This window comes from Phalacrocorax carbo, chromosome 13 (genome assembly GCF_963921805.1).
Source record: "Phalacrocorax carbo chromosome 13, bPhaCar2.1, whole genome shotgun sequence".
Lineage (NCBI taxonomy): Eukaryota > Metazoa > Chordata > Aves > Suliformes > Phalacrocoracidae > Phalacrocorax > Phalacrocorax carbo.
The window spans coordinates 6,232,977-6,258,696 of NC_087525.1; the positions used below are offsets into that span (position 1 = coordinate 6,232,977).

The following is a 25,720-nucleotide window of genomic DNA, read 5'->3' on the forward strand; positions in this document are numbered from 1 at the left end:
TTTTAACGAGCCTTCAGAGCACCTATTTTGCAAGCAAATAGTGATATTTGTCCTTCTGGTGCTAGAAATACGAGAAGAGAAATGTGTTCTTTATTACCACACTATTTCGCCCCTAATGCCTCTTCCCTTTCCTGCTGACAGCATAATCACACAGCCCACAAAAGAAAAAAAAGTTGGAATCATTTCAGGAATGGGATGGGATAAATCCTCTCTCCAAGACATTCTGCAGAAGACACTCAAGAGACCTCTGTGCATTTTGGGTCATGCCCTGGCCTGTGACCTCCGGGTTACAGTAGTGGGTACCCTAAGCAGCATAAAATATTCAACTCTTCTTCAAGGCAAAAGCCCATTCAAAGCTTTTCACTTTTTCAACATTTCCTTTGTACTATCATATAATGAAAAGACCTTTTTCTTTGCTCATAAAAACTCTTTATTGTTTCAAAATTAATATTGTCCCTTAGTACTTCTCAAAATGAGAACTGAGACCCTTTCTTACCCATGTCTCAAGGTGTCTTTGCCTCCTCAGTGAATCTCCTTGAACTGCAAGGTAAATAATATCTTGAAGAAACTCCACATTAAGTCAAATTGAAACTGAAATAATTTTAATTTGATGTTTAAATTAGAATATAAAAAAAGGAAAATAAAAGAAGATAAAAAAACAGGTAACTGTTGTCGTTGAGGCCTGCCTGGGATGCTTCTGTATCCTCACCCATTGACCTGTGAAGGCTCGGCCTCAGGTGTCAGGGCAAACTCTGAGTGTAGTACTTCAACTGTTCAGAATGCAGAACAAGTTTTTATTGACTCAAGTAATGCATGCAGTCCAGTTTCCTTCAAGGATTGCCTATATGTGAAAGAGTTTATATGAAAGGCCGAAAAAGATACAGCAGAGGTCCACAATTGGTGCTGAATGTACGTTCAAAAGTCCTCAATGGAAAATACAGCTACCAGGCGGCAATATTCATTTATCCTGGTCCAAACACAGGCACACCACTCTGCAAGCCTTTCGTGGCTAAAACTGCAAATCCCCTTTCATGGACTGTGACCCAAATGATTTCAACAAGGTAATTTCCACTATTCCTGCTAACAGTATGTGTGAGCAGTGTAGAAATGCACAAATGCATGTGGTTGAGGACTGCTGTAAAGTTTTAGTTCAGGACTGAAGCTACAGCTTAGCTCTCAGTGTTAAAAACTGATTTATGTATTGCATGGGCTCAGTCTAGACTGACAAATTACAGCACTGCATAAGGTACTCTAATGAGAATTTGCATGACTTAAAATGCCAAGCAAATGTCTCTATTCTACCCGGGTATGTAAGTGGCACCGATGTCAAGGGAATTGTGCATGTGTATCTGAAGGCCCGACAACTGACTGCTTGTGTAGCCAGGGAACAAAGCACGAACTGGACAAAGGAGAGCCCTGAAAAGCAGGGGTATGCAAACTAGATGGCATTTGCACATCTTTTTGTCTGGTAATTTCAAATCCATGGGCTGTTTTGTTTTTAAAATGAGATTCAGTTTTCATACAAATACTGGTTCCTAGTGAAAAAGGGAACTCAAGCCTTAAATTAGACACAAAAGAAATCTGGCTTGCATTTTTTCGCCCAAGGTTTTTCCAGTTGTGCCTTTTTTTTTTTTTCACGCTCTCCCTGTATTTGTTTCTTTTTGTCTGCTGTTCTGTCTTCTTTATGCTTTTTCATCAGTCTTCCCTAAGAGCATTGTAACGTAAAAGCCTTCACATTTGAATCATATTTTCAAACTGTGATGTTTAAATGAGATTTATATTAGGTGGAAATAATTTGCCTGTCCCTGTAGAATATTACTGTTTACAAAAACATGTACTAAACCAGTTAAGTTTTAAACAGAAGGAGTAAACTGATTCCCCCCCTCCCAGTGATTTAGATTACGATTTAGATTGCATTGTCCAATTGCTGTTATGGTATTGTGGACATTTTTAACAAAGCATCCTAATGTATTTATGTGCAAATATACCTAGACTGCTTATTCGTAGCAGCTGTTGTTAAGAAACATTCCTTCAGTACCACAGCAAGACCTGCTGTAAAATCTCTACAGAATGCACAGGAATAGCAAACCAGCAGAGCACACGGTTCTCCTTTGTCTTTGATAGTTTGTCACATACAAAACCTAGCTAACTCCTGAATTGACTATAAATTATTTCTGATATGTGAATATAATTCTGCTCAGCTACAGGAACTAACACACTTCCTATTGCTGGTTAATTTTGTTAGCCCTTTCTGAAAGAAAAAAGACACAGAGAGAGAGACAGAAAGAAATATCCTGCCTGACCTTAGGAACCTTTGGGAGGTGTAGGAGAGGGAGAAGAGCAGTGTTGAAGTTTATGAAATTGTTCCATTAACATTTGCTGGCTTCGTTTCCACTCTCAAACTCTAGAGCGTCTTCACAAATGTAAACATCATGACCAAAACAGAGCTACTGATAAACTAATCAGTGTCTTTAGTATGATTTGTATAATGTTCTATTTACGTCAACTCAAGAGCTACTCTGTTCTCTTGTCAATTTTTGACATATTATTTTGTAAAACTTAAGATGGGCTTCTGATTACTGCTTAATGTTGCAATATATTGGGCCAAACATTTGCTACTGACAGTCAAATACTTTTCTGAGAGAGAGAAAGAGAGCAAGGGAGATAGTGAGAGCCCAAGGGGGAGAGCTATGCCCTTCTAGCAGGACTGTTTCTGCAGCTGTTGTGTACATTAATCCAGAGAGCAGATCTCCCAGCGCTAAATATAGCCAGTGGGGTCATTTTACACGACTGAATAAATAAATAAATAAATATAAAGTATTTAACTATGGGGTCACGTTAAATTAGGTTTGATTTTGCTTAAGAAGGAAATCCAAATTATGGCATCTTGGTTTAAGGGTGAATACCAGAATGTAAGTATTTCCGAACGTGGAGGGAAAATAAGTGGGAAGAAGAAGACAGTCCCAGCAAGGAACTTTTCAGGTTGTTACAATCTTGTGTTGACTCTTTGGAGGAGTCAGAGTGCCTCCGAGGGATTTTGAGAAGCCCACCAACGCTATTGAAGCCCTTTATAATGCTGCACAACATTGTTTCTCTTTCACTGCAATACACATGCTTCAGCGTAATTTAAGTCAGTTTAAAAATTATTTTTTCCCTGTATATGTCTTACTGGCAATAATTAGCATTCAAATATACACGCTTATCAAACACTTCAGCACCTGTGCTGCAAAATCAAAATGTAGACCAATCTAAAGTTGAGGGATTACCTTTTTTAATTCCTCCAGATGTTGCTGCCCAACCCTGGCAGTTAGTAGCGATGACAATTATCCAGAAGTGTGAGATTAAAGTTAAGGAAGCGAGGAAGTTCTTCGAGTCCTCAGGAACAGAAACGGCTAGGAGTCCATACAGCGAAGGAAGTTAACCTTCGTTATTATGAGGATGGCTGTAAGAAGCTGGACAACCTGTCACCACCGGAGCAATAGCATTTGTCAGTTTGCAGGTCCCAAGTTATTTTGAGCTGCGTAAACCATGTGCCCGCGGAGCATTCCACCTCATTGGCCAGGGAATCCACTGCTCTGACAGCACCTATGGGCACCGAGTGCCTTCTCCTCACTCATGAAATGTCCCCTATAGATGCTTATGAGGGTTTTGCTGATTCATCCAAGAGGCACTGTAGGGGCATTTATTACTCGTCAGCCGGTTTAGACTTCAGCCTTTTAAAATTACTAGATATTGCTATTGTCTTTATGTTTTGATCAGAACTCGAAGATTCCAGTCACTGGGAAACCCATCAGCCAGTAACAATGTAAAAGTTCTGCAACTACAAAGGCAAACTCAGCAAATGCCCGTTATTGAATAATAAAATATTCCTGGCGTCTTTGAAGCGTTCGATTTAATAAGCAGAGTGCAACAATGCAGAAATCTTTAAGGATGGCCTGTAACTACAAATCCTCAAAAAGCTAGAACTTTTAAACTTGTTATTGAATGCACAGAAATAAACCGTTGGGGGAAAAGTAATTAAAAGAGGCAAGTGAAATTTCGATGTAAACCAAACTGAGATATAAGCATAGCTGGAATAATTTCAAAATGTTTTAAGCAGTACACAGAGAAACCCTGTTACTATATAGAATTTCATTTTGTGAAACTGAGCTACTGGTTAAGCCCTTGAGTGACTAAAACCTACCACATCACTTAGAAAATGTAGAGATTAGATTTTCTACTCGTCCTAGACACCAGCAACAGAAAAAAATCTGTAATTCTAAACAGTTCAGTTCACCAAAAATGCTGCTTGCTTGTTGATATACTACTTTATTGAAAATGCTCATCACAATTCCAGTATTAAAAGATTATTAAAATGTTATGCATTTATTATGGGGAATTGATATATTCTACAGCTAATGATGTAGTTAGCTGGCCTTTTGACCTTCTCCAGATTCTCTCAAAATGTTATCAAGTGAGTGCCTTTGCTAGAAAAGAGGTTCTACTGTGGGATCTAGTTCTTCGGAAAGATGCTTTATGAGGCATAACAGTATGAAAAATCAGAGGTAAAGACAATTCTTTTATGAAAAATTTCCTGATGCATTGGAGGTAGGGATTTTTTTGTTTGTTTGTTTCTTTCTCTTTTTGTAAAGTATTCTCAGAATAGCTTGTGAATCAGCTTGTCCTGTGTTTCAGATAAGCATCTATCATCTGAAAGGGTCTGGATATATTCAGTTACCTTTGCCTAGAAGAGTGGCTTGTGATACTTCCTCACACGGCTGCAGCTCTGGTAATGAAAGCTCATTCTAATGTCCTCTTGCCTTTGTTCTGTCACTATTGCAGAAGAAAATAACAGTGCTCAGTGTGTTTATTCTGGGGTGTTAGAAAGTGCCACCAGTGTCTACAGGAGAAAGAATTTGCTATTTTACAGTTTATCAATCTCTTGGCTTAATTTTCAAACCAATAAAAGGACTTTGCAGTATGATTAAAGATAGGGATGATGATGTGCATGTTGCAGATTGTGATTCTGTACTGAAAGTGTTGGCTGATGGGCAAATACAGATTTCTTCTGTTGCCATGTATGCCTCTGCAAGGGACAGACAAGAGTGCTGAGGCAGATCCAGAGAGAGCTGATATATTCTATAAATCACATTGGCAAAAATAATAACAAACAAAACAAGAAAATTATGTTCCAGCACTGCTTCTACATTGTAAAAAGCAAGTAGACTGTTGTGCTGGCTTTGCTTTGCTTGCATGTGCAGCTCTTGCTTTACCTGTTAAACTGTCTTTATCTCAACCCCCAAGTTTTCTCACTTTCACCCTTCCGATTATCTCCCCCATCCCACCGCGAGGGAGTGGATGAGTGGCTGTGTGGTGCTTTGTTGTCAGCTAGGGTTAAACCACAACTGTCATTCAAGTACCAACGGGCCAGTTCCTTGCTCTAAAAGGACAGCTAAGAACAACCAGAACAACTAGACTATATGTTATTGTAAAGAAGGTCCGCGTATTCTGGGAATTACAGTTGGGAATGTACCAATGAGGATCCTCCAGGAGCTTTGTGTGAACACCAGGAACTGATACACAAATAATGGAAATAACAAATCAGTGGTTGGATTGTCAGCAAACTCATGTACCACTGTCTCTCTGAGACTGACAAAGCGGTTCACATCTGAAGGGCTCCAGCTGATAGCAAGAAAAGCTGGTATCAGATATGTCATAACTTCTTACCATGCTGTCACAAATGGGTTTGTGAAAGTGCGTGTGATCCTTGCCGTTAAGTTGATGAAGGTGCTATACAACGCAATAGAAATTTGCTCTTGATTTAGAGGAACACAGTACATGCTTTTGAAAATCAAATACTTGCTGCTTCTAAGTACAAGTTTCACATGGACTTTAATAAAGCCCAGTCTACAAAAGAAAAGACATTGAAAATAAAGAGTGATATCATACTAATAATTACACTTGTGTCTTCGATTTTCATATATAAGAAAAAGTGTTGAGAAAAGACACAAAACCCACCTTTTGCATACCAGTTTTATTGGATTTTTTTCTGAGCCATGGTTGGGAAACACCCAGCATACAATACAACAACAGACTCTGTTATTGCCCATAAGCATGTGCAATAACAGCAATAAATCATTGTGTTCTCGTGACTACCACATGTGACATTCAATTATACAGAGCAGGAGGACAGCGTTTATACAGCTATCTCACAAACAGAAAATGTGGAGAGATGGGGAAAACTGGAAAAGGAGGAAAAAATCGCACCATGTCTAAGATTTTCTACAAGACCTTTTTTTGCCCATGACCGTAATCCAATTCCAAATTGCTGTCAAAAATATTCATATTGTATTTGTAATTGGTCCTAGATTTCTGATAGGGTTTTAATTTGTGATTTTTAAAAAAATTCCCATTGGAAATTCTGGAACTAAAATACTAAATGTTCCATTTCTTTGATTGCTTCCCTAAGGTTCTTTGCAGTCAAGTTGTAGTGAGGTAGTGATTTTGCAGATCTCTCCAGAGCCCTGTGGAGCACAGGGTTACTACCCACTTTTGGTTTGCATCCCACCAACCACTGGTCTTGCTCATACCAAGGCTGGACTAATTTCTTTCTAATGTGGAGTATGAAATAGAGAGTGAGTTAGGCAAGTTTGCTCTAATGGGCTGAAGGAGTAACTTCAAAAGAGAGGCCTAGCAGACCTGTAACCATTTCGCTGGTCAAATATGAATGTTGACTCATAAAGTACCCACATTGTCTTTTGTTATACTAGCTTATTCCAAGGGCAGTGAATTGCTCCCTACCCATGCAATTTTGGACAGTAGCAACGATGTCTTTTCTTAAAGCATCAGTGACTAGTTGCTGCTTGAAGTATTATATTTGAAGGTCCAGTAATTGGAAGAGCAGTGGCAAGCCCTATGTCTCTTTTAGATTATAGGCTTAAGGAATTATCTTAAGGCCATTATTCTTTGGGTAAGTAAAGTGTTAACAGCAATCTTCTGGATGTTTCTGGTAAAGCTAGTTCAATAGTGATTTGCAAACCTTGTGGAAGGTGAGTTGGATATGTTCTATTCATATCGTTATGCATTGCACCTCTCAGCATGAGCCTGCCAGGTATTGTGTGATTCTAACTCAGATTCTAATTTTAGAAGTGGAGACATATCAGAAGGATGAAAGAAATGGTAGCTCTTTTCTGTAGAAGGCACAAATAATAATGTTGAAACATTCCTTCAGTGCCTATTTCTTTTTCACCCAGCCCAAAACAGACTTTATCCTCATGTGAGGATTGCCTGAGCGTTACTACAGAATTTTTCAGTCTCATTAGTTATTCAGATTAAATGTACTAGTAATTTATGGGGCCTGATGGTGTTTCCAATGACATCAATGATCTGTCACTAACAATAATAGGAGAGGAGTAGAGGCTTTTCCAAAAAGTTAGTTATAAACAGAGTATTGAAATCAGTCTTTCAGTCATCTGCACAGAGCCACAATCTCTTGTACTATCCTCACCCGGTTTCATCCAATGTCCCACCTATTTGCTTTTCAAAATTAATCAACAGGTAAAAATACACCAGTATTTTGTTTTGTTGCAGTAGAAATGGTCCAGCTGAAAAATGTTTAAAAGATTTATATAGAATACAGAGATAATCCCCAGAACATGAAATAGTTGATGTTATGGGCAGCAGTTGTAAAAGGGGATTTGTAAAACCCCTTTTTTGTAAAAACCTTTTACGGAACTGTAGAAGTGTCAGATTCTTTAAGGTGGATTTCCTGCCTAAAAACCATGAAGGACGCTGTGCCCTTATTTTAAATTATGATATTTTTTTTCTTGTGCAGTATTATCCATTGCACCATACTATCTTGTATCATATTAGCCTTTCAAAGAACTTAGTCAACTTACAAAGATGCCTGTAATACAAAAGAGTTAGCAAAAAGTGTCTGTTCCCAACCATTTTACTGTTCCCTGCATAGTTAATAATTTACTACGTTCTCCTACATTCTTCCTTTTGTAAGGGAAATTATTTTTTTTAAGTTAGTATATCTAAACAACATTCTACAAGCAGCTGGGTTATTTAATTTGCTAGCATTCAAATTTTAAAGTGGATAGTTTCCCTTTATGATTCAAATATGAAGTGCATGAGCTCTACCTGGAAGTGCTCACGTGGCTGAGTAGGATGTCCTTGATGTTACCACCATCTCTGGGTGCAGGGTTTGGCTCACATCAGCCTTCTTTCTAGGGCCAGCGCTACCAGACTTCAGTGATTTGTAGAGCACACAGCAAATATTGATATATAGAGACTGACAGTTGCCTGAAGAAGTAAAAGTCTGATGCAACCCATTACATAAGATTTTTTAAAAAAATCATTAAAAAATCAAATACACAAAGAATGGAGGTAATACTAATGAGGACTCCTGCCTATAAAATCCAGTGACTTGGTGGAGAGTATGTCTGGTAATCAACAGAAACACAAGATCAGAAAGCAATGGATTAAAATTAATAACCCAGAAACTGGGTTTGATTACTGAACAAGATATCAAGGGCATGTGCTCCATCCAGTCATGGGGCAAGTGAAGCAGGAGGAAGCTTGATTTGACACCGATGCCAAAAAACCAGCTTGACTGAAAGGTGTGAGATTTACAGTCAGGGTTACTACTCCCAGCATCGTCAGAGACTACAGGATCCATTCTGACACTATAGGATTAACTGTCCTGATTGCGACGCATGATTAGTCCAAAACAGACCATAAAAAGGGATCTGATAATGCTAGTTCTACTGTCTTCACCTGATTTGGGACACACTGTGATATCTGAGATTTGAATTCCCACTATGACCCTCTCCTTCCCTGTCTTCTTTTATCTCCTCACTTTATTTCTTGTCCTTCATGTCTTTCCTTCTCTTGTTTTTATAAAGAACCTGGCTTAGCAGACAAGACTAATTTTGCTATGTTGTTTCAGGTCTCCAACTAAGAGAGCGCCAGTTGGCACCGACTCAGACTGATGCTGGTACAGATTTGTCAGCTCTTGCTCTAGCTGATACAACGATGGACTTGGTTTCCTCAGATTATATGTAAGAGAGGGCGCTAAGCCAAACACTGTGTTTGTACTTTTGCTGTTCTTTTCTGGGTTTTGCTCTCCCCTATTTTGTGGCTTGACTGATCTGTTCTTCAGATAAAATAGGATTAAACCCTAGCAGCTACAGATCTATCCATTTCAATTGGCTTCTTTACCTTTCTTCAGAACGTACATCTCTAAAACATCTAAAAAGGGTGTTTGTAGCCATGATTAATACCAACTGCACAGATTGTCAGAGGGCCTGGTACAAAGAGTGGAGGTATCTTGTTACTTAAATCTAAAGGAAAAGGAAACACAGGAACACTCTAAAATGAAAGCCATATTATATACTTTGTATTTTGCTTATTTGATTTTTTTCTCCTTTTATTTGTATTGCAATAAAAGGGGTGGTTTTTTTTTTGTTCTCATGGCAGCTATTTCTATGTTTGATATTAAGCAGACCTGACATCTAAACTGCCTGCCTTTGTTAACTGCTTACTGCTGTCCAGAGACGGGGTCATATACATGAATGCTTTTGACTTGGGGTTGAGATTAACACAAAAACACATTATGGATTGTATTTTAAAAAGTGGATTAAAAGTCAGTCTAGTGAGGCATATTTTGTAACCATACAGCCTTTATTCCCAATTACACATTTGCCAGAGATTTACAGTGCAGTCCTTATTCTTATCACTGAAATGGCATTGCACATCTAGAACAGAGAGCAGAATTTCATCCAGGCTACTTACAAAGAAATTCCAAAATCCTTAAAGAACTGAGAGACTTCGCTGCGAGTCCCTCTGTCAGGGCTTTTAACATAAAAGAACAAAGTAAGTGTGGCTATTATTTGTGGAAACCTGATTAATGTGAGTTGCAGGGTGATGAGGAAAATATACTCCGAGGTTCTTGCCTCCTCTCCAAACTAAGAACATATATACCATTTATATAAAATATAGGTATCTTCAGTATCTTTCTAGAAGATTTAGGTAAAGTGGCTTTCCAGTGTATTTCTTCACTTTATGTTAGAGGCCCTGAGGCTTACAGCGAATTAAACACAAAGGGCCAGGCAGCTGGCAGGAGCCTGAGGCAACTCAGCCTAATGGTAACGTAGATCAGGACCTTCAGGATTTTCAAGTAACCAAAACCAGGATGAATGGCTGGTGTTTTGAGCATCAGAGGCTTTGGCACCTGTTATAGACAACTAGAGCTATAGAGAAAATCAGCTGTCGTCAGATGTTTAACAGGACAAAACGTTCAATAACTTAGTTGCCAAAATTATACTTCATGAGATACTCCCCTAATTAGAATGTCTTGAAGGATTGTTGCCAGAAGAGAATAAGGAGAGGGCATTCATGGATAGCCTACATTCCAAAATGAATTTCATGAGACTTCGTGCTTTCCAAGCACGCTCAGATAAGAGTTTCAGTGGTTTATCAGCAGTGTGCACAGCAGTTGGCTCATCTCTGAACTTGTGGTCATCAGATCACCTCAGCCAGGTAGGCCTGGGATAAACAGTTTGGAGGGCAGCAACATGATTGTTCAGTGAGGTAACTAGAGGAACTAACTAAAGATGAGGGATTGACATGCATAGATTAGGTAGCAGGAGAGCATAGTTTGACAACAGTTTGCTAAAATATGATAGAAGCAAAGATCATGGAAAGGAGAGACTGTGTATGGTGTGTTACAATGGTGCAACAGGATGAGCTGAGAAACGGTCAGTCTGAAGCGCCACAGCTGGGGAAGAGAGATTATATCCATACTGAGGTGGAACCTACCATCTCGACACATGGTGGCAGCAGAAAAGCATGGCAGTCTTTGTGCCAACAAATAAAATGCAGTAATGGCCTGTGGGGTTAGGGGAATCTGCTGTCTGGTTATAGCTAGAATGAGTGCTAGCTGCCATTATTTGACCCCTTGTGCATAGTGTTCAGAAAGCACTGACTCTGCCCCGCTCTCTGGTTGTGCAGATGGGGAAAAACCAACCTCTGCAGAAGTTCTGTGGCTTTTAAAATTTTCCTCCTTTGTATTAAAGCAGTGCCATTTTGTAATAAAACATATGTAGGATATCATTCCCAAACTCTGAATCTCATTAGGTGACTGATTTGAGAAACAGTCACTGTTTTACCAGCACTTCAGTGTGTTACCTTATTATGCACGCTTGAGATCAGTTTACCAGCCCCTCCCGATGATTCTGGCACTCTTTCCCTCATGCTGCCTCATCTGTCTGGAACGCCTTCCCTCAGGCCACTGAGTCACCTTCCCACTTTAAATGTTGCTTTTTTCATTGTAATTTTAAACTGACTTGCATTATAACATAATTTGTAAAAAAATTTATGAAAATATACTGCAAAAATTATATCTGTAGATACTGATGAAGCTTCAGAAAACCTGTTTTTTTAGGATACAACTTTACTGACAGAATTAATTTCGAAATAAGGGTCTTTTTTTTGTCAAAACACAAGCAAACTTTCAGAAGGGACAGAAACGAGAATTGATATAATTTGATAGTACCAGCTTATTAAACACCATAAGTATCAGAATCACTCTGTCTAGCTAAAGAACAAGTGATATTCAGATAATGTAAGCTCACTTGCCAAAGTAAGGATCATGACCCAGAAAATTACCTCAGAGCAACACTAGCGGGAGGTATCAGCCATTCTGAATAGCTACGCAGATTGTTAACTGTGCCGAACATGACTTTTCATAAGTATATAAGACAGAGGAAGAGAGAGGGAAAGAGAGGAGGATATACCTTTTCTAACAGGAAACTAAATAAGACCTCTAATTAAATTCAAATAAATTACCTAGTAACCAAAAATGTTTATGACTGCTTTCTCAGGCCACATTCAAGCCAGTGATTCTGCTTATGCAGTTGTCAGTCTCCAGAACCATCTAATTTCCAAACAGTCAAAATATCAATTTACTCAAAGGAAGGAGTCAAAAGCTATATCACAGGACTTAAAATATACTCTGATCTGATAAACCACAGATATTACAAGCCAAGTTTAGACCAACCGGTACATCAGTGACATGTAGTAATGCCATGTGCTATCATGCACGTTATAAAAAGGAATTTTCTTTCTGCCTAGGGTGTCTTTGAATATGCTTTTTTAAATGTCTCACTTCTTTTTGCTTTAGAGAAGGAAGAATATTGGAAGACTCTTAGAAAGAAAATGCAAATATTATGGTGAGTATTTTTCATTTAGTCTAATTAGTAAAGGCCTCTTAAAGCACAACAAAACCTTTTGGCATGCTTAATTGGTGGCCTGGGGCTGTGGAAACTCAAAATTTGAACTAAATGTTAGACATAATGCTCTTAAAGTATATGCTTAATGATAAGTCAGGACAACATAGTAAATCAGGAAAACAGCTGTTCTATAAAGAAATATTTACTAGTTTGGAAATTCAAGGACAGGATATGAAGACCAAGCCTATGTTTTCATTAAATAGTTTAAAAATATACTTTCAATTTTCTTACATATTTGTTGAAAAGCTAAGGGATTACCTATGTAGACCCAGCTGTATATTCTCATTTGGGGTGTTTATATAACTTCATATTGGCCAAGATTTTGACATTTGAGTAACTAGAGGCAGTCACCTCAATCTTTACTCCCCAGTTTTTGAAAGTCAAAGTACATATTTTGAAGAGACATACTTCAGAAAGTTTCAACCATAATGTTTATAACCCATGGGTATCATATATGAACGCTACTCCTCCTGTATAGAGCAGATTTGTTTTGTTGTATATTGAGCTGTTGAATAGGATTTAAGGTGTTTGAGTGAACAGGGAAGTTTAAGTGGGGGCTGGAGCAGGAAGGAGAGCCAGAACTGCTGGTATCATGCTGTGATGGATAAAATTTATGTGAAATGTGTTTCAGTTTGCTGACTGCACTGCATGAAAGGAGTATAAACATGTATTTTTTCATACTTGACATACTCAGTTGTGGGGTTTTGAGCTGTGATAAAAACCCATCAAGACTCAGCTAGTTTAAATTGGCATTAGTTCCATTGATTTCCATTGAGAAACAATTTACCCATCTGAGGGTTTGACCTAGAGGAAAGAGAAGCAGGGAAAAATGACAGCTTTGACTTTTGTCCAGGGCGGGCCAAGAGAAAGAACTCAGTGGGAAGGAATTCCAGAGTTTTCCCAGCTTTAGTCAAGATAATAAAGTTTAACATCCAAGAACTAATGAACAATTTGATTCCAAAGAGCGAGGCCTCTAATTACAGTCTCCACCTTGCAGATACAGCTACTTTCTCTGCCCTCCCATGAGCTCCTTTTGATTGTGTTATCAAAATTATTAAGGAGGAATAACAGTGCCTCAAGCAGTATTGTTTCCTTTCCTGGTTTTGAAAAACTTAGGAAAGAAACTCTTTGCATACTGCATGCTTCCGAATCCTGACACACTTGCTCTCTATTTATGCAGAGCAAGAGAAAACCTTTGGTTCTTTTGCAGATGTGAAGAACATTTTTCATAAATTTGACCTGAAAATGTGCAGTCACTGTAATCCCAAAGACTAGATTCTTAAAACATCGTTGCTGATATAACTCACTGGAGATTATGACTGTTTGTAATGGTTATAAACAAAATGCTTCTAGGTTCATGTCTGTTATAATTCTGCAGGGAAGCCAGTAGGGATTATTATAGTTATGAACAGACTATTGTAATACTTATGGTTGTTACAAATTCAGAAGATAACCCAAACAGGTTTATAATGGTGCTGAGATATTTAGAGGCTCAAACTTCAACAAGAGGTCAGGAAAAATTATAAAGATCACATGAAAATTGGTTTTTAATCATAATGCTGTTTATTACAGAGCAACCACTTGGCCATAAGGCCAAATAAGCATTATTTTCATTAATTTTATTACAAAAAAAAAAGTTATACTCAAAGGAGTTTAATTTCTAATATTTATACTGTCTGTTAAAGAGCGAGTTTGCCTGGCTGAGTTTGCTACAAGCTCATAAGCGTACAATATTGCTTGTATTGAATTGTTTATATTTGCAGAAGTTATATCACATTGGGGACAATACTTTTTTTACAAGTCTATGGCTAAAAAAATGTTGTGGAAGTGTTTTCTGATGAAATTGGAGTTTCAAGCTGACTTTCCTGCTGGCAGTCTGTCTGGTTTTGGATGTCTCCACTGGGTTGTGGGGTGGACAGAAGCTGCTGTGTCTCAGCTGGATACTGTGGAAATGCTGTGTCTTTTCCTGGGACAGTCTCAGGAACAATCTCTCTTGAATCTCCAGGAATCCAAGCCTTAGGACTACTCTCAAATGTATGTCTATGAATGTTTAAGAATAATTTTGCTGCTCTAGATCCCTGCCCAGAGGCTGGAAATAGCTCTTTATTGTTCTTTTATGTGTATTTATGCAAATAAATGTGTGTTAAGTGGGGACTATCCAGTGCCCCTCAAATGACCATCTCTGATTGGGATCAGTGATCATATTTAGTGGTGTCCTGGTGGCTTGCTGACATTAATGACAAGAAAACCTTCATCAGTCAGACATGGGTGATGAATCACTGCTACCTCCCTCCCTCTCCAAGAAAAAAAAAGCCAGCTAAATGCTACGGAGGTTTGGCACAAGTGGCTGCCCTGCTGTTTCTGCTTGCAAATGATATATAGTTGCTTTGGCCTCCCCTTTACAAGCTTGAAGTTTTAAATTGAAACAGTTTTTTGTATGCTGGTAGGCTAAACAAACAAACATTATCCCAAGATTTTCTGGAAAATAATAAGAGCCTCTAAATTGCTCCTATTAAAAAATCAACAAGGTTGTCAGCATTTTGCACAACTCCAGTGTCAGTAAACAGAAATGAAAGATTCCAAGTTTGTGGCAGTTTTTCCTTCCTAAATGGGAGCTTAGTAAGTATTGGCATAGGAGATCTCTGGTAACATGAGGAGTCAATAGGTCTCTCTACGTACCAGTTGTGCAGTGGGTAGCAGCAGAGTTTTTCACACAGTTACAAGAATTTGATGGCTCATCTCGTACAGCTTACTTTCCTTCTGTCTCCAAAATCAAATAACATTGTTGAGAAATCTTTTATTCTAATGCTAAGGTTGAGACTTACATCATAGGAAATTCAGAGTTACAGTCCTCCAAGGACTCCAAGCTCTGACTGCTCACATATAATTTCTGTGGAGCCGCTTAACAACCTCTGCAAGAGAAATCTAATCTTCCATCTGCCCAAGAGTCTTCATCCACTGTGAATATTTAATCCACTTTTTGAACAGAGATGTCCTGGACTGTAGTTGATACAAGTGGCACAGATTCATTACCACTTTGACACCACATTTCAGTCCATGCTATACCAAATATCTATCGGTTGCTAACTGCACCAAAATAGATCTCACAGTATCATGCCCCTGTGCGTTTCAGTAATACATGTGAAATCACGAGTCTTTTCCTGAATTAAATCACAAGAGCTGCAGAGTACTGTCCAAACATCTTTACTAAACAGAAATACCTTTGTTGCAAAATAGTCACATATTTTTGAGTGATAACTAATGGCAGAAAGAGCTGGATGTAGTTTGAACATACTGATCACAGCCTATGCCTCAGAGTTATTATCTTCTTCCCAGCTATTCTTCGCAGAGTCCCACCATAGGAATAGTGAAAACAGCATGTCCTGACAATTGTTTAGGCACAGGGCCACAGGCTATTACACCTAGCTGATGGCAGAGTCCTCTGCTTCCTAGAGACACATGCAGTGTCATCTTCTTTCCTAGCAATCAGTCCTAACATCCATTTCATGTCATGTCTGTTGTGCCCTCTGATATTCAATTTCTTTTTTCTCCTCATCTGCAAGTATTAGTCTGGTCTAGGAGCTTTTCATTCACTATTTCCCATACCCAAACACATCCATGCCTATCTTCTTACTACCTGGAAGTTTTTTCTCTCAAATCTTACTCCTTATAAAGCCAAGGACTTTATCACCCAAGAAATGGGGCAGAGAAAGAGCTGAATATCAGGAAAAAAATTCAGTCTGGCTCAACAGAGAGGGGGCTTTGTTGTGGTATTTCTGGTTTCTGTACCAGCACTACTTTTTCTTCCATTAACAACAAACTTAATTCTGTTCATTAAATGCCAGCTCCCCCCACACCTCTAAGAAAAGAGACTATCCGTGTCTTTTTCACAGTTAGTTTTCCCCTGTGCTGTCTCCCAAGCCCCCTGAGAGAACAGATCCCTCCACCCCACCTCTGTTTACACGAGCACCTTTCGTCTTTCACAATCAGGTCACTCTGTGCTTGGGATAAGAAATGACACTAAACAATCCAACATGGAAATTTGCAAAGAAGCCAAGAGTGCTCACCATGAAGCGTTGTGACAGCCTGTGTGTGAGCCTCAGCTCTGGTCCTCTCCTGTGCCTCTTTGTTCTCCTCAGTGCAGTCTGCTACCTTTCTGCCTGCTCTTTACGAAATAGTAAGAAGGCTAATTTTAGGGTGCTTCATCATCCTGCCATGCAAAGACACAGTGTCATGTCAGAACCAGCAGCATGTGGCACCGCTTGGAGCTGCTATTTTATAAGCTGAGGTTCAGCATGTTCTCAAATTGGTCCCTGCAGGGCAGAACTGGCTCAATTATTGATCTTGTATTCCTACACCCTAAGGTGTGGGATTGCACCTTAAAAATCAAAGATCAATTTCGGCCTGACTAAAAGCCCCATTTAATGACACGGGAACTGGTGTCTCAGCACCCAACACTTAAACCAAAAAACCCAAAAGATTACATGAGAATTTCCTGATTTGGTTAGCACCTGGCCTGCCGATCTATTTATAACAGAAATATTCATTTAATAGTGTGGAACATCATTGCAATAGGAAGAGAACGTGCCACTTGTGGGAAGGGGCTGCACTCCCAGCCCTCCGTGTGGGATGTGCGAAAATGTTCAGCATCTTCATCCCCAATCTGAAGGTGCCCGGGCAATTTCATGGCTTCTGCCGTACTGCCACGATACGGCATAGTCGCTCTGAGTGCCGGCTGCAATTTGTGTGGGCTTGGGGATATCGGATCCACGCAAGAGTTTGCGAGGACGAGAGCTTCATACCTAATGCAAAGGTCAGCTTGTTGCCTTCATTGTAGTCTTCCTGTCCAGGATTCATTGTTGTCCTTCATTGCTTTTCAGGTTTTTTTTTTTTTCACATCTGTCATCCTATGAATTGCCTTCTTTTGGCTATTTCAGCTGTATTTTGTGTCCTGAGAGGATGAGGGGAATGTGGTGTTGCAGGGTTTTGTTCTTGCTTGTCTTATTTGAAGGTATGACTCCTCAGCTTATCCTTAAGCAACTCCCTTAATTAGGTGCCTCGACTTAGATGCAAAACTTGTGATATTCTAGATTTAGTATTTATACAGTGATTTACCTTCACAAACAGGTCAAAATCTGGTCATTTTTTTTCACCATGTTGCCATCAGTGAATAATTAATTGGTCCTACTGGTAGGCACATTTGCATTTGAGCTAACCAGAATCATTACAGTGAGCAGGGGGGCAGACAGAGAACTAAAACATGCTCAGCTATAAAGTCACAGAGCATATAAAACGTGTACTCTGTGTGTATGTGTGAGTTATGTCTGTCTGTCTACATAGGCACGTTCCTTAATTACTAACATCCAAATATTGATACTGTGAAGAATACAAGGATAAAATGTATCCTTGTAAACCGAAATGGCATAAAAGGATCTGGCCATACCTCGTTTATAAGGCTATTTGCATTCTAAAGCCTTTCCTTTGTCTTAATCAAGAATATTCTACACAAAGGCTTCACACAAAGGTTAGTAATTTCTCACAGCAAAATGCTGACATCTCTAATTTCATGTTATCAGCTGTTCTGGACACCCATTTCTATCTTCCATAGTCTGTGACACATCAAAGTATAAAACAAAGGGGTTTGAAATGAGGAATTAATGTTTATAGAGTATGTACTGACTGTTGCCAGGAGAAAATAGAGGCAGAGAACAGAGCCCATCCCTGTTATTAGCTATACAGAAGGTTTTGTGCCGTAACAGTATAGCCTTCAAAAACACGTATATTTACTGAAGGATGTTTTCCAGTAATAAAGCATAAAGTATGCGTTAGTTAACATTGTATGTGATTTTTTTCATTTCTGTATTATCTGAACGGGTGATTAACTGCGGTACAATTTAAAAAACACAATTGTGCTGACAGCAATCACCAGGCAGAAGCCAAGCTTTGCTATTTTAATAATGGCAGGGACACTGAAAATAGTTTCCTGCTTGTTGTGACCATCAATAAGAAGGCTGTGCAATTGTAATAGGAAACCCTCTGTGCTGAGGCACTTAGAAGGAATAAATCGCTTCCCAGACGTTGACCAGATTTACATTTCTTGTTTTCACTGAATTTTCCATCACTGCAAAACACTGGTGTTTTCTGCAAGTACTAGAATGGACGCAGGGAGTTTTGAGGTGCAAGCATGCTCACCCGCGGTTCTCGACCACTACAACCACAGAACCACGTTTCGGCAGATTTGGTGCCGGTGGATGTAGAATTGGCTGTCCTGAGCGGCCGGGAGTCCACGCAGTGATGTGGCACCAGAGTAGGTACTCCCTTCCCCCCACTGCCTGTCTACCTTTAGCCCCGTGAAGGAAGAGGCTTTCTCAAGGCGTTAAGACAGGCAGGATATGGCTTCTCTGGCACAGAAAAGCAAATTTACTAAGATAGGTAGCTAAAAAATATGGCTTATACTTTGTTTGAAGACACATTTGAATAATTTAACTTACAGTAATCTGATTTTAGGACTAAAGTAATTCTTTTAAATAGAATAGCTGTGTCTGTTACACAGGGAAGTTGAGATTTGTGCAATATTGTATGTTGTTTCATGCTTTATATATTTTTCATTTAATGTGTTAGGCCAGTTATACCAAAATACTTTTCTATGTAACAATTGTACTGGGCACCTAATGTTCCTCCCAAGTACATGGACATATCCCCACATGCTGGTCAGTGGACACATTGCACAATGAATGGCAATATTTAAAATCTACTTCACAGTGTATTTATTCGCAGTTACTACTCTGGTGGTCTTATAAATAAGAGAAGGAAGCTTAGAAGATGATGAAGGAAATGTTTTCCTCCATTTGCGACGCGTACCAGCTACTGCTAACCCTCTCTTCGTACATGCGGAATGGAAAAAGGCAAATCACTCACATCTCTCCTCTAAATAACAAACCTGTGTATTTGCTACCCTGAAAAGTGCTGCATCATTTAGCCTTTGTCAGCTCTGCAGCTGTCTCATTTTCTCTATGTGTTAATTTGATATTTCTGGTTTGGATCTCTACTGATAAATTTGCAACCACAAATCCCGAGAAGTCCTGTAGAATCTTACCTAAATATTTAGATACACAAAGGAGTGTTTAATGGCTGGACCAAGACATCCCACTTGCTTTTTTTTTTTAAAAATACTTTCCATTACAGGGCAAAATGACCCCGAACACAGAACCTTTCTTACCCATAGTTTGCAAAATCTCTTGCTGTAAAGTATGTGTGGTCCTGGCCTTTTTTACTGCCTGACCTACATAAAGGTGGGTTGCAGAACTGCTATAGAGAGGCCGCTAAATAAGGAAACCGCGTTTGGATTCCCAACCGAGTCCACTTAAATAACCACCGTTTTGACGTGTTCATGCTCTGCCACTGGGAAACGTTTATAACCGGAATGCAGAATTCAGAGAACTGCATCCCCTTCTGCCGGAGGGCTACGGCAAACAGCCCCAGCGCACCCCTCTCCCTGAAGCGGGAGGCCCGGCGGCAGGGCTGGCGGGAGCGCCGCTGCCTCACGCTGCCGCAGGTCACCCCTCGCGGAAGGCGTCCCTTGGGTCAGAATTGAATGACAGGTAATTGGAGTATGAGGAACAGTTTGTTCCTGCTTCTCCCTGGCGGATCCAGTTCCTTCCCGCTCACTGATCTCGTTCTTTTCGTGCCCTCAGAGATCAAGCAAAGGCTTCTGCAGGTCTCCGTAGATCACGGATAAGGGATAGCAACATGCAGCCAAGTCCCTTAACCACTCTGCAAGGAAGGAGAAATGGGCCATCACGAAGCTTCCCAGCAAACGTAGAGAGTGATTTGCCCCAGAACACGCTTAGGGTTTTTCATTCTTGATTTAAAAATAGTGATGTAATGCAACAATGGTATGTTTTAAAGCTGCTGTGGGTTTTTTTTTGCGGTGGCTCGTTCGCACACCGCGAACACGTACGGCTGCCGTCCCCGCCCCGCCGCGAGCACCGAGCCAGCAGCACCCTCCCGCACCCAGCCCTGCTCTTCTCCAGTGTCGTCCTCCAGGCGCGCCGGGCGGGCGAAGGCATCGCTCCAGCATTCGTCACTTCACCGTCATTCTCCTAAATGTATTTGTCATCAACTTCTGGCTCAGCCTCTTCACAGCCCGGCAGCGGGGACGGAGGGCAGACGCTCCCTCGCCCGTACCCTCCCTCCCGGCGTCGCTCAGGGCGCGGGCACCGCTCCCGCCCTGCCGCCGCCCGCTGAGGTCAGGGATGACGTCACGCCTCGTCACCGCCCCCGACCACGAGGCCGGGGAGGGGAGGCGGGCGGTGAAACCGGCAGCACCGCGGCCCCACCCGCCCGCCGAGCTGGCGCCTGCGCAGGAGGGACGGCCGGGCCCTGTCACGGCTCCGCGCTGGGGCCGCTCACGCCCTGCCGGTGGGTGCCTGCGGCGGGCTTTGGGCGCGGCCTCCCGGGGAGCGCAGCAGCGCCTCGCCGCCGGTGAGTTCCGCCGGGCCGGACCCCTGCGGCCCCCGGGCGCTGCCGCCCTGCCGCCCCGCGGGGCGGACGGGAAAGCGGACGGGGCCGCCCTTCGGCCCCGGGGCGGTGAGGACCGTTAGGGCCGTTACGGGTGGCGCCCCTTAACGGCCCTGGGGCGTGCTGAGGGGGGACCTCGGCGCCCGGCGCCGCCCCGTCCGAACGGGCGGAGGCTCCGCTCCGGCCGCCGACTCCCGCTCCTCCGCCGGGGCCGCCCGAGGCAGCTGGGCTCGGGGCAGCCGGGCTCGGGGTAGGGGAGCCGTGAGGGCCCTGCCGCCGGCTGCCGGCCGTCGGCGGCGTGCCGGGGAGGGGAGGAGGGCAGGCAGGCGGGCAGCGTCCCGCCCCGGGGGGCGGCCGGAGCCCTGTGGTGCAGCCCCGGGGGCCGCCGGGGCGGCTTAAGAGCAGCGCGCACGGTGCGATGGCGCGGCCCGCCCCGGCCCGCGGGGAGCATCCGGACGTGTCCTCCAGCACCGTTACTCGTTCTTTGCCAGTGGAAAATGAGTTGGGTGGTTTCCCTCGCGTTCTGTGCCTGGTGTCGGCACTGGGCGGCTTTTTACGTCACGCGCGGTAGTACCCAGCCGCTGGCAATGTGAGTCGCCTTTCGTGACTACATACAGGGACAAAATAACTGCCGTGAGTTGAGATCAAAGTACAAAACGGCTTTGGCTACTGACTCTTAAAAGAAAAAAACAAACCAAAACCCCCACCTTCTACAGAAATGCATATCTTTTAACGGAAAGAACTTTTCCCTTTTTTGCCCCACTAGAGGAGAGATAAATCTCAACTACAGAAATCTTGAAGCACTATAATCATATCTCTTCTAACTTCTTGTGTTGCAGGTTGAAGCTTGCATTGCAGTCACTGCTACAGATGTGTGAAACTTGCTCTTGTATAGCTATGTCGTAACCGAAGGAGTCTTCATTTTGATGTCCCCTTCTGAATGTGGTAGGGTATAGCTAGCGATAGCTGGGGAGATACTTGATCATGCATCATCTCCTGCAGTAGGTAAACAGAATGCAATGTATTTTAAGCTGTTTGGCTCTTTTGGGTTTTTTTTTGTTTTATGAGATCACAAAAATAAGTACCTTGTTTACTGCATTTTGACTTTTGCAGAGGAAAATAGTTCATCCTGTTGTGCTAGCAAGAATTCTGCCCTTGTTTGGTTTATGTAACGCTTGGGTGCTAACTGATGGCTCGGTTCTCTGAGCGGTTTTATATTTAGGCAGTTTATACATGTTATGACCCCGCAGAATGTAAGACTGAATGCATTTGTAGTGCATTGTATTCAGCATTCCATTATTCATGCTGTCTTCCAAATAATGGTCACAGATGAAAATTTATAGCAATTTTACACTGTATTGCATTGATTTTTAAATTGCTCTGAAAATATGGAGAAACTTACTGGCACGGAAGAGTAGTATAGTGAAAAAGTTGTCCTAAATTCTTCATCTGCGATACTGAAAATGAAGGATAAGTGTAGCTTTGTATCCTTTCCAAACAGGTACAGAGTCTGTCAGCACAAATACTGGTAATTGCAATTTAGGCATGAACGATGGGGGTTTGCATGGGGGAGTTTGTACACGTGGCCTCCTGTTACTGCACAGTAACTATGAAGCTGTAGCCGTTGTTGATTGCAGTGCAAGATCAGGGACTTCAGCTTCAGCTATTTATTTTCTTTTCAATTTTAAGTTCAGTTGACTCATAGTTGTTGAAATGAAATGATTGACACATCATATTATTCTTTGCGTTACATAACTGGATTGATCAGACCTGACCAATTTTTTCCAAGCTATGAGTCAGGTGTTGGTTTTGGGGATGATCTTGAGGCCAGACACAGCACTTTCCGGAGTCAAGCAGCTCCTTGTGTAGAGAAACTAGCTTGTACTGTTTCCTTTAAAGGTGTTTGAGGTCCTTTCCACTGGCTAGAATTGGTTGTGACTGCCATCTGTATAGCTCTACATTAGGGATTAGAGAATTTTTACAAAGAATGATATTTCAGATTTTTTAAACAAAGTTTTATAAAACCAAAGACCTGCACATCTTAAAAGCTGTATCTGAAATGGGAAGGAAAGCATTTTACTGCAGAGCTAATGTAAATACTGTCCAAGAAAGTAAATGACACTCTTAAAAACTGTTAAGTCTTTCCATATATTGGTATATAGAAAGTGAACTTGCAGATTTTGTTCATTATAGAAGATAAAATAAACATTAAGCACAATACTGAAAAACTGTACCTTTTTTTTTTTGTACAGCTACGCAGAAGGGATATTCTAGAAAAGTGAAGTTGGAAGATCTCTGTGATCAAGAAAGGCATAAACATGTTGTGCTGGGGAAATGCATCTTTTGGACAGCTTGGACTGGGTGGAATTGATGAAGAGATTGTTTTAGAACCCAGAAAAAGTGACTTTTTCTTAAATAAAAGGGTCAGAGATGTAGGATGTGGACTGAGACATACTGTTTTTGTCCTGGATGACGGGACTGTTTATACATGTGGATGCAATGATCTAGGACAACTAGGGCATGAAAAAGCCAGGAAAAGACCCGGTAAGTTTAGAAGTAATTAATTGTGGACAGTGTGTGGTTGTGCTTGTATTTTTTGTTTCATTATGCTACGTTAAACCGAAGACTGCCAGTGTCTGTGCATGTGCTGAATTGTACACACAGTAGTTCTTCCACGAGTGGGTGTATTTTTAGCCTGAAAAGCGTTGTTTTGCTTGGATTGCATCTTGTGACAGTTGCAAACAGCCAACTGTGAAACGTGGCTGTTTCCCCATATTTTTGCCTGCCACGCAGCTGGACAGTGCCACTATTTTTTATTTCCAGTGTGGAATCAGTTTACCTGAGGGTGTGGGAGACTCAGTGGCTGTTTTTCATCTCAAGGGGAGGTGGCCTGCTTCAATATGTGGGTTAGCATTGTACTATATGTATGGGGTTGGCTACTGGAATATGGTAGAAAGGAATGTTTGGCGTACCATAGCTGAGAAACATACTGTGTGTTTTTAATCGTCTAGAATGTGACGTAGAGCAGGTCTGATGAATGCAGTGTTCTTAATTTTCCTTTTTTTTTTAAAGAACTAAAAATAAAGCTTTTGATAAAGACTTTTCAGCATGTGCAGTGCTACAGGAAGAGTATTTGGAAAAGCCTAGAGGATGCAATGTAAAACTTATTTGGGCTTTTTTTTCTTCCTATCTATGTTATATGCGTGTTTCTGCTTCCTGCTAGTACAGTTCTCTAGCGGAAGTGGGTAAACAGCTTGCAGGGACTGCAGAGGAGTGTGCACATGGGCTCCCTTCAGAGCTGTGCATGTGAGTCATATCTGCGTGCTACTGAGAGATATGGAACAGGGCTTCTGACAGTACTTAGAGCATAACGTAAGCAGACTGGAAAGGCTTAGGAAGAGTTTATTCTAGTCAGTGCTGTAGCAATTTTACAAGTTACTTGGCACAATAATTGATAAAAATATTTAAAATAAAAACAAGGCATTATGCAGCTATTTTAGTTCTCCTTTATTCAGAGTTTTGGATTTGGTGCCAAGTAAAGATTTTAGTAAAGATGCATCTTGTGTAGCTGATATGTAACTTTAGAAAGTAATTTGGACTTCTGTTGGGGAAACAGTAAATGGATATTAAAACGGAATCCTGGTTTAAAACTTGAATCCTATGCAAACATTTGCTTCATGAACATGAATAGAAACTCAGCTTGTCAAACTTACTCTGAATGCTTGTTATCCACGTTGGAAATGATGCTGAATTACCTTTTAAATCTAAAAGGTACAATAAAAATAGCTGACTCAAGTTTTTTTAAACAGCCTTGTGTGAGCTTTCATATGTTATGGACAAATACCTACTATAAACTTTTTTAAAGTGCTCGGACGCAGCAGTCATGAGGATTGTAATGCCCTCCTCGCTAATTCTTCTTTCATATAGAGGTTACTGACAACACTGTTGAATGTTCTAATGTGAAGTCAGTGCTTTGAGGTAACTTTACTCGCGCAGTCTGAAGAGGCTTAGTATCTTTACAAATGGGTGGAAGTTCTGTTTTGAATGTAGTTCTGCTAAGTGAAGATAATTTTGTTGCTGACTGCATGTCTTTGCCGCCTCAGTGTTACCAGTGGCATTATTTAGCTGTGCCTTCCCTCTTTCCTCCCCATAGAGCTCTGCTTGCCGTAGGGATTGTGTGAATGTTCCTTAATCCATATTAGGCAAAGTCAGCCTGGGTAGTTTAGCAGCTGGTGAAGATAGCCTGAGCTAATCTGCATGCTGTTGCCTGAACTGGAGGGTGCCTACATGACCTGTTCCACTGGCAGAGCTGTGGAGGCTGTGATGGGCTGAACTGGGGTGGTAACCTCTGTAATCAGACCAGCTGTTTAAAAAAAAAAAGAATTTACGTCTGCTCCCTGTGTTACTTTATTCTGGAAACTGAGTGCCTGTCATGTTGCGGATACTCTTAGCTACTGTTTTGAATTTGACTTAGGCTGTGCTAGGCTGTGTTTACAGTGCATGTTCCATTGATGATACAGAGGCTTTTTCGGTGGTGTGCTGTTCTTAGGCAGGAATCAAACTTATGTGTTTGAAAACTGGGCATAAGATGTCCAAGCAGGCTCTTATTTAATAGGAGTATTGAAAACTTCAGCCTTCATGACAGGCCCCAATGATATTTCTCCACATTACTGTTGCTGAAATGAAAATGTCAGACGTCTGATCACAAGTCATAAGCACGAAAGCAAACTTTGAGTTTTTCCAAATGTATTTAAAGGTATTGATGCAGGCTACTGGAAGGAAAATCACGGACGTTTTAGTGCTTGCTTTTCAGAGGCATGCACTGTGTATCTAGAAAAATTACTCTTTAGGATCTGTTTCTACAGTATTTTGCATTATAAAGAGGACATTGTCTAGCTCATTGCAAAATCAGTAGCTTTAATTTG

At 41.1% G+C, this 25,720-nt stretch overlaps 2 protein-coding genes across 6 annotated transcripts in view; one reads left to right on the plus strand and one right to left on the minus strand.

Annotated features, from left to right (window-relative positions):
- Window positions 1-3,646, minus strand: part of MYPN (myopalladin) — a 63,680-nt gene extending 60,034 nt beyond the window's left edge. The window contains exon 1 of the mRNA XM_009513510.2: window positions 3,267-3,646. The gene's annotated coding sequence lies outside the window, so the exon portion shown is untranslated. The remainder of the gene's footprint in view (window positions 1-3,266) is intronic.
- Window positions 3,647-20,595: 16,949 nt separating this feature from the next.
- Window positions 20,596-25,720, plus strand: part of HERC4 (HECT and RLD domain containing E3 ubiquitin protein ligase 4) — a 35,940-nt gene continuing 30,815 nt past the window's right edge. For 2 of the 5 annotated variants that reach the window (XM_064464711.1, XM_064464716.1), the window contains exons 1-3: window positions 20,626-20,759; window positions 21,635-21,800; window positions 23,048-23,339. In XM_064464711.1, the coding sequence (XP_064320781.1) occupies window positions 23,114-23,339 (226 nt within the window). In that variant the 5' untranslated portion in view covers window positions 20,626-20,759; window positions 21,635-21,800; window positions 23,048-23,113. Of the gene's footprint in view, window positions 20,760-21,026; window positions 21,046-21,281; window positions 21,429-21,634; window positions 21,801-23,047; window positions 23,340-25,720 lie in introns of those variants that run through there. The other 3 variants (XM_064464713.1, XM_064464715.1, XM_064464714.1) reach the window with 3 other exon arrangements.